This window comes from Chelonia mydas, chromosome 13, assembly GCF_015237465.2.
Source record: "Chelonia mydas isolate rCheMyd1 chromosome 13, rCheMyd1.pri.v2, whole genome shotgun sequence".
NCBI classification, from domain to species: domain Eukaryota; kingdom Metazoa; phylum Chordata; order Testudines; family Cheloniidae; genus Chelonia; species Chelonia mydas.
In genome coordinates, this window is record NC_051253.2 from 16,528,189 (window position 1) to 16,542,479 (window position 14,291).

At 42.9% G+C, this 14,291-nt stretch overlaps 1 protein-coding gene across 1 annotated transcript; it reads right to left on the reverse strand.

The window, feature by feature from the left end:
- Window positions 1-613: 613 nt before the first annotated feature.
- Window positions 614-9,652, reverse strand: RNF114 (ring finger protein 114). Its single transcript, XM_037915688.2, has 6 exons — window positions 9,405-9,652; window positions 7,419-7,569; window positions 4,913-5,019; window positions 4,069-4,183; window positions 2,470-2,577; window positions 614-2,094 (listed from the first exon to the last, which is right to left on the reverse strand). Exons 1-6 carry the CDS (start codon window positions 9,530-9,532, stop codon window positions 2,029-2,031), a joined length of 675 nt encoding a protein of 224 aa, XP_037771616.1. The 5' UTR covers window positions 9,533-9,652; the 3' UTR covers window positions 614-2,028.
- Between the last annotated feature and the right edge of the window lie 4,639 nt (window positions 9,653-14,291).

Sequence of the window (14,291 nt, forward strand, 5' to 3'; positions counted from 1 at the left end):
AAGGGACATCATAAATCAAGTGTGTCACTGCATATGAAATACTAATTACAGAAACTATGATTTGCATGTTACAGTCACACATTTTAAATGGAATGCACCGTACCTTTGTGTACCACATATTTGAGTTTGTGTCTTGGCTTTCCACCTGTCAGCCATAAAACTATATCTGTATATACAAATTACATGAAGACCATATTCTAAGTACAGCTTCACCTGTTTAAAAATCACATCTTTCAGAAGACACCAGAAAAATCTAATTTAAATGAAGCTCAGGTGTTCAAACCATTGTTAGAATTGTAAAGCATACAGAGAGTGGGTATAAACACTACATATTATTAATCCAATTTGTTACTCTCAGGTTGTCCTGAGGTACAGGACAACCGAAAATGTATAGGAACATTTTACAGTTTAAAAAACAAAGCAGAGGTAAAAGTTAAGTGTTTTGCTTTTGAATTCCTCTATCAGTGAAAGGCTGCATTTAATGCTTAATGGTTCAAACTGTAGAAAATCAATGCCGAAGACATAAAAAAAAATAAAATGTCAAGACAGCATATAAGATTGATTAATACTAGATGTATCACAAAGAAAAATACATCATGTGGTTTTTTTTTTTAAAAATAGTAAGAACTATCTTTTTAATACAGAGTTGTACTTTCTAGGCTAGAAATTTGTCACCAGAATACAGTTGTTTATAAATTTATGCCAGTATGTAACATGCAGCTGCTGAACTAAATAAATATGGTGAACCAGTTTCTTATGCAGGTGCACAGAATTGTTAGTGTATAATTTAAAGACTCATTATTTAGGCAATGTATTAGTAATATTTTATTACTTATTACAATGTATTAAGTATAGCCTTTAGGCTGACTACCAGCATTATAAACCCTGTTAAGGAAAGTGTAATCCATAGTTGTATTAGGTAATCTTAAAAGGCAAACCAAATTTCTGACAGTTGCATCCAAAACCAGAGTTTCCATTCACCAAAAATGGCTTCCAATGCTCAATCAACATTAGGAAGTATATATTTTCAAGTGGTTTTTTTTTGTTTTTCGTTTGTTTTTTTTGGATAGTCTTCAACAGTCAATTTAGGCCATTCCTTCTTGAAGCTTTAGAGTGTTTACGGGACCTGAGGAAATCAGAAAGGAACATAGAGAACAGAAGGATACAGGAACAGGGGAAGGAAAATGAGAGCAGGCAGCAGTAACGTTGGAGACAACTGGCTAAACTTAAGCTGTGTGTCTACACTACAGAGCCTTTACCAGCACAGACCTCTAGTGGAGATGCAGTGTACATCAACAAAGTTTTTCTGCCAGTTTAGGAACACCACCACCACCTCTATGCCAAGAGAAGCACTCTTATGTCAGCATAAGAGTTTTGCTGACATAGCTGGGAGTTTTGTAGACATACCTATGTCCATCAGGGGTGTGGGTTTCTTCGCACCTCTAACTGACATAGCCACACCAGTACAAGTTTTAAGCACAGACCAGGTGTAAGGCCTGGTCTACGCTAAAAAATTAGCTCAATCCAACTCCGTCGCTCAGGGATGTGAAAAATGCACACCTCCCAGTGATTTAGTTAAGCTGACCAAACAGTCAGTATAGACAACACTAGGTTGATGGAGGAACTCTTCTGTTGATCTAGCTACGGCCTCTCGGAGAGGTGGATTACCTACATGGACCGGAGAACCCCTCCTGCTGGTGTTGGCAGCATCTTCACTGAAGCGCTACAGCAGCGCAGCATGCCGCTGTAGTGTTTCAAGTGTAGTCAAGCCTTTAGAGTGAGGGAAGCAAGAGAACTACCCGGAAGTCGATGAGCAGCAGCAAAGAGACCACTAACATAGACAAGATCCATAGTAATGTATGGAGAGATCAGGTACTGGAGCCAAGAAACTGCAGTTCTTCAAAAATCTTCCATATTTATTTTCAGATGTCGGAGATCATCTTGGGGTGAGAAGGGACAGGTGTCAGGGATGCTGTGCATTTTCCCCTAATGGAAGGTTGGTATCATACAGTTTATCTCCCACTTAGTTCACTGATCCCTTAAGGAACGTAGTAAAACCTGTGCCATCATGTCATCTTCATCAGCATCATAATCCTAAAGACAAAAGAGGCAGCGTGCATTAGAAACTTGACTTCTTAATAATTGAACAAGGATACTAATGAGAACAAACATTCAGAAAGTGTAGGTATTTTAAAAAAAAAACAAATGCCCACGCACAAGCTACCTAACACGATTTGTCTACCTCATAAAACAACTAGGTGAGTTGCCCCCATCAGGATTGCATCAAGATGGAACAGATTTCACAGAAGCAGTTGAAAAAAAACTAACAGTCGTCATTTTGCTATATCCCAAGATTAAGGAATATCCTAAAACAGCTATTAGTGGCATTTCTACCTTCAAAAACCTAATCCAAGTCACAACAGATATTACAAGAGAAACACATTTTAACAGTGCGCGCTCATTACATACCACAAAAGTATCATAGGAAAACTGATGTCGCCGCTGAAGATGTTCCATGAAGTTAGCACTCCTGTAATTTGGATCTCCCCATGGCATGGAGGCACAAATTGGGCAAACCTTAGAGAAAAAGCCATGAAAACAAATTTTACCTGAATACTGAATTGCATTTATATTTGAGTTCATGGGGAATGTCCTCAGAACCAAAGACTTCTTTGGAGACCATTCTTATTACAACAGTCCTTGGAATCTAGGTTTGCCTCTTGAAATCCAGTCATGTGCCCCCACCCCCAAATAGCTGATTTAAAAAACAAAGAATGGTAAAAAATGAAAGGAAAAAATGATTTGATAGGCTTGTGGCGATTATAAACACAGCCTCATAAGACACTCATGTGTCACAGGAAACAAATTTAGAACATTTTGCCAATACTAGAATATTTGGTTCCTCATTGAACTCTTTTGATTCAGATTTTAGGTTTCTGAATTTAACTCCTAATTTTGAGCTGCCTCTGTGTACTGACAGTTAGAATATTGAATAAAGTTCCTTGTTTTGTAGAAGTATTTCATCCTCCGTTTTTCAAGAATAAAAAAGTATTTCCTCCCCCATTATCCCCTTACAGAAGATACATGTCTACATGGAAAAAGAAATATTCCTTTCTAAATTAAGAAACTTGAGGCATTTCCTGAAGATACCAGAGCCACCCCTGGCACAAAGAAAAGCGCTATTAATTCTTAGAGCTGAACTTCTGTAAGTTTTGCAGTTTCTGCTCTACTTCCTGCCATACTTGCAGATGGAGTTTATCAATTACAAGACATTTTTAACATAACAGATTAGTGATTTACTCTTTTACTGAGGATGTAGGGAATGGTTTAGACCAGAGCTCTGGTGGTGTGGCGAGACTGCGGGGGGGCGAGAGGGGGTGTAGACAGCAGGGGAGAGGCCGGAGACTCAGGGGCTGGGCAGGATGGTCCCATGGGCCGTAGTTTGCCCACCTCTGGTATAGAGAGGATCTAATGATAAAACTTCATTCTACATGAGCCATTTTGAATAATCTGCAGGTGCAGGCAGTTTAAGATTACTTTTCTTTTTTAAACTGAGTTTTTACAAGCTGCAGTATAGGCATGTGTTAATACTTGTTAATTCTAAGACACCTTAACGTCTTTATGACAGTTTGTCTGACTCAGGCTTCCCCCCCGCCACCTCAAAAAAGTGTGTTTTTGACATTATCTAAATTGGTATTTTATTCCAGATGTTTGGTTTATTAAATTACTACTGCTTGGGGTTATTTTGAGGCTGTAATACTTTGAAAAAAATTAAAATATGAAAGAATGGCTCAAAGTGGGTGCACCCATGACCGTGTCACACCCAACTTCAGATTTTTAACAGCTAGGCCCCAATCCTGCAAACAAATATGCAGGTATTTAATTTTATTTGCATAAGTAGTCCCACTGGAGTCAACAGAAGTACCCAAATGCTTAAAGTCAAATAAATGCTCGTGTGCGCGTGTAAGGTCCCTGATTCTGTAGTTTCCAAGAGATTTACCATTAAGACCAAATAACCAGATTTCCTCATCAAAACTGTTGTACTGAGTTTGATACTGTAAATATTACCACTTGTTTTGCATCCATGCTGTGGTATTTTTTGCAATGTTCAACTAGTCCTTCCTGATCAAAGTTTTTCTCACTGCAGTAAGGACAAGGAAAGGTAAAACGATTTGGAACATTCCTGTAAAATAATAAATAAAAATTATATAATAGAAAGGTGAATTAAAATCCAGTGTGTGTCTGGCTATTCAAGGTCACTTGACAGAGGATACTTCAAATACAGACTACTCGGAAATTAAACCCTTAGTGTACATTATGCAAGCAAACTGAATTTAAGAACCTGCTTTCTTTATTAGTTACCAGATGACATCTTAAACACCACAATTCTTAATACAATTAGCTTTTATACAACACTTATTCTTCAGCATCTACAAATATTAGATATATCTAAGTATACAGACACTATTCCTCAAGTTGCTTTCTTCATTATATTTTGCAACACTTTAATAAAGCACACAATTAAGTGCTAGATATGCTACACTGCAGATTAACAGAGCAGTGCAGTCATTTCCTTCCTTCCCTAGGACCTGATCCTGCAATAGTCTGCTTGGGCAGTTTAAGTCAATGGAGCAGCATGCCTGTGCACTCAATTGCAGGATTAGGGCCTTGTTAACATCAATTATTTTGCACAATATTTACTTTAATCCACTGATACTGTATTGCTTTCAATCTCACTTGCTGGCACACAGGTGCAATGCACTGGAATGTTTAAAACCAAACAAAGAAAAGAAAAAACTTTTCCAAGTTAATTAAAACCACTACCGTTCAAAACCTTAGTTTTGGACATCAGTTACCCAACAGCATCCCTCTAACCAATCTGAAAAAGGAATGTTTCAAGAGGCATAGTCACCTGGTGTTACGAGGTGGTTCTTTAGTTACAGCTTTAACGCCTTCCATTATATAATTCTGGTATTTTGAACAAGAAGCTGCATGACTACGCATCTTTGAGAGGTACATCTAAGTAAGTGACAGAGAGGCAGGCAGTTAACAGGCAAGGTTATTTTCAATTAAAAATTCAAAAAAGGATTGCAAATAAACAGTGGAATCTAGAAACAATCTGCTATAGGAAGAAGCTTCATGTTCAGACGAGACTGAAGTAGCGAAAGCCAAATGTTGTGGCACATGGGGCAGAATAGATTAGAGAGCTATAAATAGAAGCTATAGGTTAGTGAAGCTATAACACTCTTCTGTTAATGACACAATGCATTTTATTGCCCAGGACAGCGGACTACTTGTTTACCTGACCATTGTAATTCTTATTTTATATTTTCTTTAGATGCAGAAAACTACTACATCTGTTTTGTACTGAGTCAGTTTTCTAGATCTTCCCTTCACTATTCCCTGCAACAGCAGGATCAAGTGGAAGTAGGCTACTGGTCAGATGATATACTCTAATATCTACCCCACAGAGTATTATGCCAGGGATATGTTAACAGTGCCAAAGAAATGCAGAGGACAAAGGTTCTTTCCTAAACAGAACTTTAGTAATCGAAGTCCAGCTAGCTATGTTGTTCTGGTTAACATATTTACCCAGGTTAAACCACTAGCGTCTCTATTAATGCTAATAAGAAAATGGTTTTAAGTGTGGTCTTGACACCAGTGAGACATACCAATAGCTGCATCATCAAGTGAAGAGCAAAGATATTTAAACATTAGATATGAAGGGTGGGATCCAAAGGTGTTTAGGCACCTAAGTCCCAGTTTTGGCTCTACTGCAATACATAAAACTACAAATCTCTGTAAGCACCTAAATTTTTCAGACGGAAAGTTCTCTCAGCACCTATGTTTCTGCTTGAGGACATGTACACTGCTACCTCCCTCTAGGTGTCTGGACACCCATCTCCCACCAAAGCCCAATAGGGGCCCATAAATGAGGGGAAGACAGGCATTTGGCAGTCGTAGTACTGCTGCTGCCCACCTGCCTGACAGCTTTTAGCCCAGTGGCTAAATCACTTGCCTGGCATGTGGGAAACCCAGGTTTAATTCCCCCCTCTCTGCCAGAGAAGAAGAAAGGATTGAACAGAAGTCCCCCCACCTCTTAGGAGGACACTAACCAGTGAGCTATGGGGTATTCTGAGGTAGGGCTCCCTCAATCTCTCCTGTCAAAGTTGCTCCACTATTGATAAATAATCAGTGATTGGAGCAGCGGGACTGTACCTGGGATCTCCCAACTCACAGGTGGATGCCTGCACCACCAGACTAGAGAGTAGTTCCCACTCTCTCTTTGTGTCCAACAACTGTTTAAATATTTATAGACAGTAGAACAGTCACTGGGCCAAGAGAGAGAGATTGGGAATTACTTTAGTTCAGTAGGACGCTAATCTAACATCAGGGCACAAAAACGAAACCAACCAGAAACAGAAGTGAAAGTCACTGGGCTGTTACACATTCTTAAGCTAAATTAAATACAAAAAGCAAACAGCATAAAAATGAGAAACTAAAAAAAAATAATCAAATTGTATTTAATAGGGAGGGAACTTTTAGTAACCACAGATAGAAAAAGTATATTTAACATGACAATGTCCCTTAAATAGTTTTAAATGCTTAATCTTTGATTCACCTTGAGGAAATTAACTTAGTATTTAGATGTAGGACTATATTAACTGTAGAAGTTTCACTCTTTGTGCCACAACAAAGTAACAAAAGTTCATTGGTGTTTATTACTATTTACAGGACCCATCACCCAGTGTTAGGGTTGCCAATCCTCCACGATTGTCCTGGAATCTCCAGGAATTAAAGATTAATCTTTAAGACTATATCATGTGAGGAAACTTCCAGGCATATGTCCAAACAAAACTGGCAACCCTACCTGGTGTCCAATAATTCCTAAACTGCATTGTTCACATGAAGTACTAGTTACTTCCCTATCATTAGAAATAAAATGTATTAAAGTATTTTTCATACACAGAATTTCACACCTATAGAAAATACTAACCGTAGACCGTTTTGTCTTAAGTGACTACCCCAACCACAGTAAATAAAATTCTGTTACACCTTTATTAGAAAATTTTCATTAAGAACCCAATCTGTCTGCTTCAAAAAAAACACAGTTTTCACTTTGTACTGTATTTAGGGAACAGAATTTACCCCTGCAGAAGTGCATGTAGTTCAGTAGCCTGTTGCATCTTCAGCTTCATGTTAACTGTATATTTCTACTTGAAACCCACCTCCTCATGAAAAAACAGCAGGCAGGGGCAGGGGAAAAGGAAATCTTATAATGTTACCCTACATGCAGTCCACGTGGATTATTTATCACAATTAAAGTTTATTTCCTAGAAAGCTGATGTGCAACCATGGTATTTCCATGTTTGCCTATTTCAGCCATATATGTACTTCCTTTTTTCATGCTTTCATACTTTTTTATTGCAGCCATCACAAGTGGTTTCTGTCATTTCAATTTGCTTTTCCAGGTCCAGAGCTCTACTGCCAGGAGACAGGGTACTGCGGCAGACTCCACAAACTGGTTGAATAGGCTTCAGACATTCCTGCAGGCATGGAGTGCAAAAGCTAATATGGGAGAAATATGATTTGTAAAAATGCATGTTCCACAACATGTTTGCACTGTTCCAATTAAAAATACTCACAGACCTACCCTACAGGAAAGACAAATCACAAGTGACAACATCCACTGACAAACAGCAACCTGTTGATATGCTAAGGGACAGTCAAATCACTGTAAATCTAGTCAATTTAAAAGCAATTTCAAGTCATGTCCCTGAATGCTCTTGCCAATTTGTGGTTTATGCCACATTTTCCTCTTTTCAGCGTTTCTCTTCACTGTTTCCAACACAAAACCCCACACAAACCAATGATTATAGAGTGAAGCTGACTAAACAAAGTGCTGTCAAACACAAAGTAAACAAACTGAAAAATTATTCTTTTGATCTTTCAGTGATAGTAATCTGAAATGTAACTTGTAAAAAATGGCCCAACTACTCCCCTTAGTTGCATACAGAGAAAGAAGGGGGTTCAGCTACCTCTGCAAAGCCCTTTTCTTCAGACCCCAGAACTCCAAGGGGATGTACATTGTTCCTTCCCCTCTTTGACCCCATAAAGCAGTGGTTCTCAGACTTCTGTACTGGTGCCCCCTTTCACATAGCAAGCCTCTGAGCGTGACCCCCCTTATAAATTAAAAACACTTTTTAATGTGCTTAACACCATTATAAATGCAGGAGGCAAAGCGGGGTTTGGGGTGGAGACTGACAGCTTGCGACCCCCCCCCATGTAATAACCTCATGACCCCATGAGGGGTCCTGACCCCCAGTTTGAGAACCCCTGCCATAAAGCCTACAGTACATTTCAGCTAAGAAAATCTCATGTTAGAAAACATTAACTAGAATATTTTAACTGACAGTTCTGACCACAACTTTCCCCCTAGTGTAGAAAAGGAAAACCATGTTTAAAGGTATGTAAACAGATTGCGGTTAACCTTAGGCAGGTCTAACCTGAGGGCATATTTCCTCTTAGGGGCCGTCTCCTGTGACTTTTACTGGAAGGGAGGGCATTTTGTCCCAGCACAGACAGAACTGTAATTAAGTTTCACTTTAGTCACAGCCAGAGATCTTATTTCTGCGTACCCCACCCATCCCGTCAGTAACCCACTCATAGCCCTTCTATCCTTCGCTCATATCACCCACATTTTATTTAGTGTTTCCATACAAGACTCACTCCACTTCACAGCAGATTAGTTCATATACCCGAAAAGAAAAAGGCCGAACCTCTTCCTTAATCAATTCAACACTTCCCCTTCGCCAGCGCACACTACCTACAACGAAACTGCTTCGGTTTCTATTCCCTCCCAGGTATCGTTTCCAGGAATCTGCCCGCTGGTTCTCCAGCCTTTTCTAGCCTTCGGAACTCCCCGCACTCACGGCTGTCCATTTGGGCCGCCGGATTTTCTGCCAGCTGCTCGAAAGCGATCCCACTAAGGGCCCAATCTCTCAACCCTTACTCAGGCAAAGCTCCCCCTCAACTAAATGACCGGTGGCTTTGGGCCCCGCTGCCCCGTACGGGTTAACAGGCTCCAGGGGGAGGGTTAAAGCCCAAGGAAAGCTTTTCACGGGGATCTTACACCGTTAACAGGCCCTTTTCCCCGGCAGGGCTCAGACCCTCTCCCCAGGGCGGGGGCAATTAGGGGGCACGGGCGGCCCTGCACTGAGGACAGCTCCCTCCTAACCCCCTCCAGAAGCCTCCAAGTGCCCGCGCCTAGGCCCCCCTTACTCTGGGCCCCCGTTCCCCATGGATCCCCGCCACTGCCCCAACCCCTGCCATCACGGAGCCCCCCGCTGGGTGCCAGACCCTCCCCCCGTCCCGCGCCAGGCCATCCCCGGGGGTCCGCTCACACGTGGCCGCAGGGGGCCCGCACCGGGCTCTCAAACACCTCCAAGCAAACGGGGCAGGTGAAGCGGGACAGCGGGTCCTGAAGCGCCGATCCCTCCGGGTACCGGGAGCTGCTCTCCACCCCCGCCATCTTCCACCGGCCGCCCGCCAGTGCACTTCCGCAAAGCAGCCCCAGCGCCGCGACGGCGGCCTAAAGGGGCCGGCCCTCCGCCACGCCCACCCAAGTAGGCAACGGGCGGCGGCCTAACGCGCACGCGCGACACAGCGGCCTTTTCGAGCCACGCCCCCTCGCCACCAAGCCACGCCCCAGAGCGGGCCCAGTTTCTTCAGCTCCACCCACACCCAGTCACGTGCTTGTCTCCCCAGGGCTGAGCTGGGCAAGGCGAGACCTGGGCAGGGAAGGGTGCGGGGAAGGGTGTGGGTAGTCTGGTGAAGGACTAGCAGGGCAGGGGGCAGCCCGTCGGGATGCAGCTGGCAAGGGGCATGCCCAGGGGTCAGAGCTGGGCAGGAGGTGACCCCAGTAAAGGAACCTGTGGTTGTGGACAGTGGGCAGGGAAGTACCCAGGCATGGGCACAGGCACACAAGGGCGTGACCGGGGCAGCGGAGCACAGCCAGGGAATGGAGAAAAGGGATGCAACATGGCATAGATGCAACCGGCCATCAGTAGATTAGCTAAAATTTCCTGTCTCCTTCCCTCAATGGGTATGTGGTGTGACATGGGCCTTTGGCTGCCACCTTCCACTGCAGATGTGGCAGCATTTCAGTGATTCTATGTGTGTACAGCTCATGCAGCACTTACTATGGAGGCACTAGCACTCAAGTGGTGCTTTTTCTCTCACACCTCCTCCCATGTGGCCTTAGGGGGAAAGGTAACTCCAGAAGGATGGAGCCATAGACTCCAGCTGGCAGCCAAATCAGAGACCTCTAGACATTCAGAAAACTTCCTCATTTTGAGTGGCCATTCTCTGCCCTGTGCAGGTTGGTTCTTTGCTGTAACCCTCCCCCTCACAGTCCTTTCACCTCTGCTTTACTCCACACTTGCCTCTCGTACGTCTTCTCCCCTGCCCGTTCCCTCTGCTCTTCTCTTTCCACATTTAGCTTAGCCTTTCCTAAGTAGCTCCACTCCCCCCCAAAAGTGGCACTAACATGTTTGTTGCCGTCACATTGTTCACTCAGCTTGTGTGGTGTACCCCTTTCCCCACCCTGTGTCTGTCTGGTCTATTTCAATTGTAAACTCCTCAGGGACCTCAGGACCATCCATTACTCTGTTTGTACAGTGCCTTGCACAATGGGGTCCCCATTCTTGGTTGACCTTTAAATACTCTTGTAATAAACATGATTAATAATACTAATTAATAATTAGGATTCAGGTACAATATAAATGTAAGATTATTATAATTAACATGAGAACACATCTTTCACCTCTACTGAAACAGCCTGGACTAGAAATGTGTAAGAAATACATAGGAGATGGACCCTCAAGATAGTTAGAGACTGGGGCTGCACATATCTGAGAGAGTGGGGGGAAACGGTGCAGAAGAATAAGGGGCTTTGGTTGAGATACTTCAGATTATGACTGGTTTAGTGAAAGGAGCTCAGCACCATCTCTTCATGCCATCCCATATTATGGTGAGGTCAACAGGTGACAATGCACTGGGGAGGTAAATTTAAAACATTACTTTCTCCCCCATATTGACTAGTTAGCCTGGAGAGTCCACTGCATCAGGAGATCAAAGACTGAAACCGAATCTTGACTTTAAAACAGGCTAGAAAATATGGCCAGAAATATTTGTAGTAATGCTAAAATAAGAATGCCAAATCTCATGCCTCACGGCTTAAATTCTTTAAACTCTGTCATGCCATATACAATATTGAACAACTGACTAAGTGTGTTATTGGCAGGTTTCATATTCCCCTGAAATGGCAGGTATTAGCCACTATTTGGTGGCAGGTCACCTTATGATTTACGATTTGATCTTGTAAATCCTTGTTCATTGTGCAACAGGGAGCATAAGGCTGCAACACTGTCGTTAAGTGTGAGTAGAAGCTATGTGTGGGTGCAAGTACTAAGCACTGGGGGCCATTGAAAGCCCAGTGAAGTCAATGAAAGGATTCCCATTGACTTGAATGGGCTTTGGATCAGGCTCAAAGTGGAATGAGCAAATAAGTGTCAAGCCCCTTGCATGTCTACTCCACTGCAACAGTGCAGGGTAAAAAAGAAGCTAATGCCAGGAGAAGAATGGCCATGTCTGAAGAGAGGTGGCCTTAAATAGCATCTTTATCACTCCAATGAAATATTTAGTTAAATGATTGCTGAGCCTTAATTTTGCTTTTAGTCAGGAGTTACTTGTCAGCCATGCAGAAGCACTGCCATTGTAATGCTGACAGACCCCGGTGGGCAGGATCAAACTGGGGACTCTAGAGCTTAGTGCATGAGCCTCTATCGCATGAGCTGAAAACCAACTGGCTGTTAGCTAAGGCTGCAGAGCAAACTCATGAAGTGAGCTGTAGCCCACGAAAGCTTATGCTCTAATAAATTTGTTAGTCTCTAAGGTGCCACAAGTACTGCTTTTCTTTTTTCATTAATCTCTCTCTCTCTAAGTGGTCTCGGTGCCACTAGATGGGAAAGAACACCATACCCAGGAGGTGAGTGGGTTACACCATTAATGCAGAACTGGGTTCCCCTATGCTCCTGCTCATCGGTCTTACATATGCAACACTTCAGCTGTCAGATATAGGATCAAGACTTTAACAGACCGATGGTCTGACACAGTACAGTGAATCTTTTATGCTTAAGGGGAGCAGTGGGGGCAAACAACCTAATCACCTTCAAGACTGAGCTTGATAAGTTTATGTAGAGGATGATATGATGAGACTGCCTACGACAGCATGTAGCTGATCTGTGACTGCAGCAAATATCTCCAACGGCCAGTGATGGGACATTAGATGGGGAGGATTCGGAGTTACTACAGATAATTCTTTCCCAGGTTTCTGGCTGGTGGATCTTGCCCACTTGTGAAGGGTCTAACTGATCGCCATATTTGGGGTCAGAAATGAATTTTCCCCCACATCAGATTGGCAAACACCCTGGGGTATTTTTGTCTTCCTCTGTAGCACGGGGCACAGGTCACTTGCAGATTTAAACTAATGTAAATGGTGGATTCTCTGTAACGTGAAGTCTTTAAATCAGTGGTCACCATCGATTGCGATTGACTGGTCGATCCTGGAGCCTCTGCCAGTCGATCGTGATCTCCGGGCCACTAAAAGTCACCTCCAATCCTGAACGAATGGCCCCGAGTCCCTCTGAGCTTGCCTGAGTGCCGCTCCAGGCGAATCAGTCAAGGAGCCGAGTTTGATCTGGCGCAGTGGGGCTCAGGCAGGCTGCCTGCCTGACCTGGCCCCACGCCACTCCTGGAAGCGGCAGGCTGCTAGCATGTCTCTGCAACCCCTGCGGGAGAGGGGAGCAGCGGGTCTCCATGAACTGCCTGCACCCACAAGCACCACCTCCACAGCTCCAATTAGCTGGGAGCTGCATAGATGGTGCTAAGGGCAGGGGCAGCGCAATTTATTCATGGGGCATTTTGCAGATATTGTCCTAACACTCTGTCCCACTATGCAAGATTTAAGTAAAACTTTGAATGTTTCAGAATTAACATTTGGTTGGGAGGAAGTTATAGAGAGAGGAGTGGTGTGAAATGCAAATCAGGAAGACAGAGGGAAAAATACGGGAGGAAAACATACTGTATATGTGAAGCCAAATGTTTCCATTCATGTGCCAAGTGACACTTGTCACTTAACTAGCAGAATTAGAAAATCAAAGCCAGGGATACATTGCCAATAACAGAAGGTCTCTCTTCTCTTCTCAGAACTGTGCTCACAACACCCATAATAACAGCACATGCATATCCACGGGTAGATTTCATCCTGAGTTTCAATTTCTGAATCAGCTGAAAAATAAGGATTCACTTGTAAAAGTTTTACTGTGTCAGATTCAAGCCCTTATCTTATGGTGCCTGACTCTCTGTCTTATAGTTTAGACTTTGCTAACACCTTGCTGCTGCTGCTGAAAGTGATATAGTCCTCCTGAAAATTGAATTCACTGAGTGCTCTATCAGATGGAGTCTCCTGCCATATGTGGAACACAAGGCTCTGAAGATGCAGAGAAAGAACAACTATAGTGTAGCCATACCCTGAGAAACATTCAGAGTTGGTCTTGCAAAACACTCAGCTTCTACTCAGCTGTAAAACACACACATTAGCACTCACCAGCAGCAGCCTTAGAATCTAAACATTGTTAGTAGAACAACAAGCCTATTATGGTTCACATAGCGGAAAAAGTGTACAGGCTTGGACATTAAAAATCAGCTCCCTTCAAGCAGAATGTAAAGGAAATGGAGTTTGTTAGTTTCAGACTGATCTTAAGTGAAACAAGAGGTAAATGTTCCTGTTACCGCTGTTCCCTCTAAGCTGTGTGCGTGTGCGCTCACACACAGATCCTAAACCCCGCACACACGGTGAAACACCACACGCACAAAAATTTGCACAGAAGCACAACAATTTGCACAGAAGGAATTTTTTGTGCACACGGCCTGTCAAAAAATTAGCGGGAACATTGCCTGTTAATAAAAACAAACAAATACTTTTAAAAATAGCTAAAGCAACAGAGGGTAAGTAATTGTAGTTGGCAGGCAGAATCTGCCTGGCTTTTGACATTAGCCTCAAGGCTGTAGGTTGTCCACATTTTATTCATTATGTTATTACTTGCGTATGGTTTTGAGTGTCTTGTAGTAACAAAATGTAATACTGTTTTCCCCTTCATTTACCTTCAAGGCTGCTCTGGCTATGGAAGAAATATTGACCTTTTTAGAAAAGGATAATGCTGCTTTTA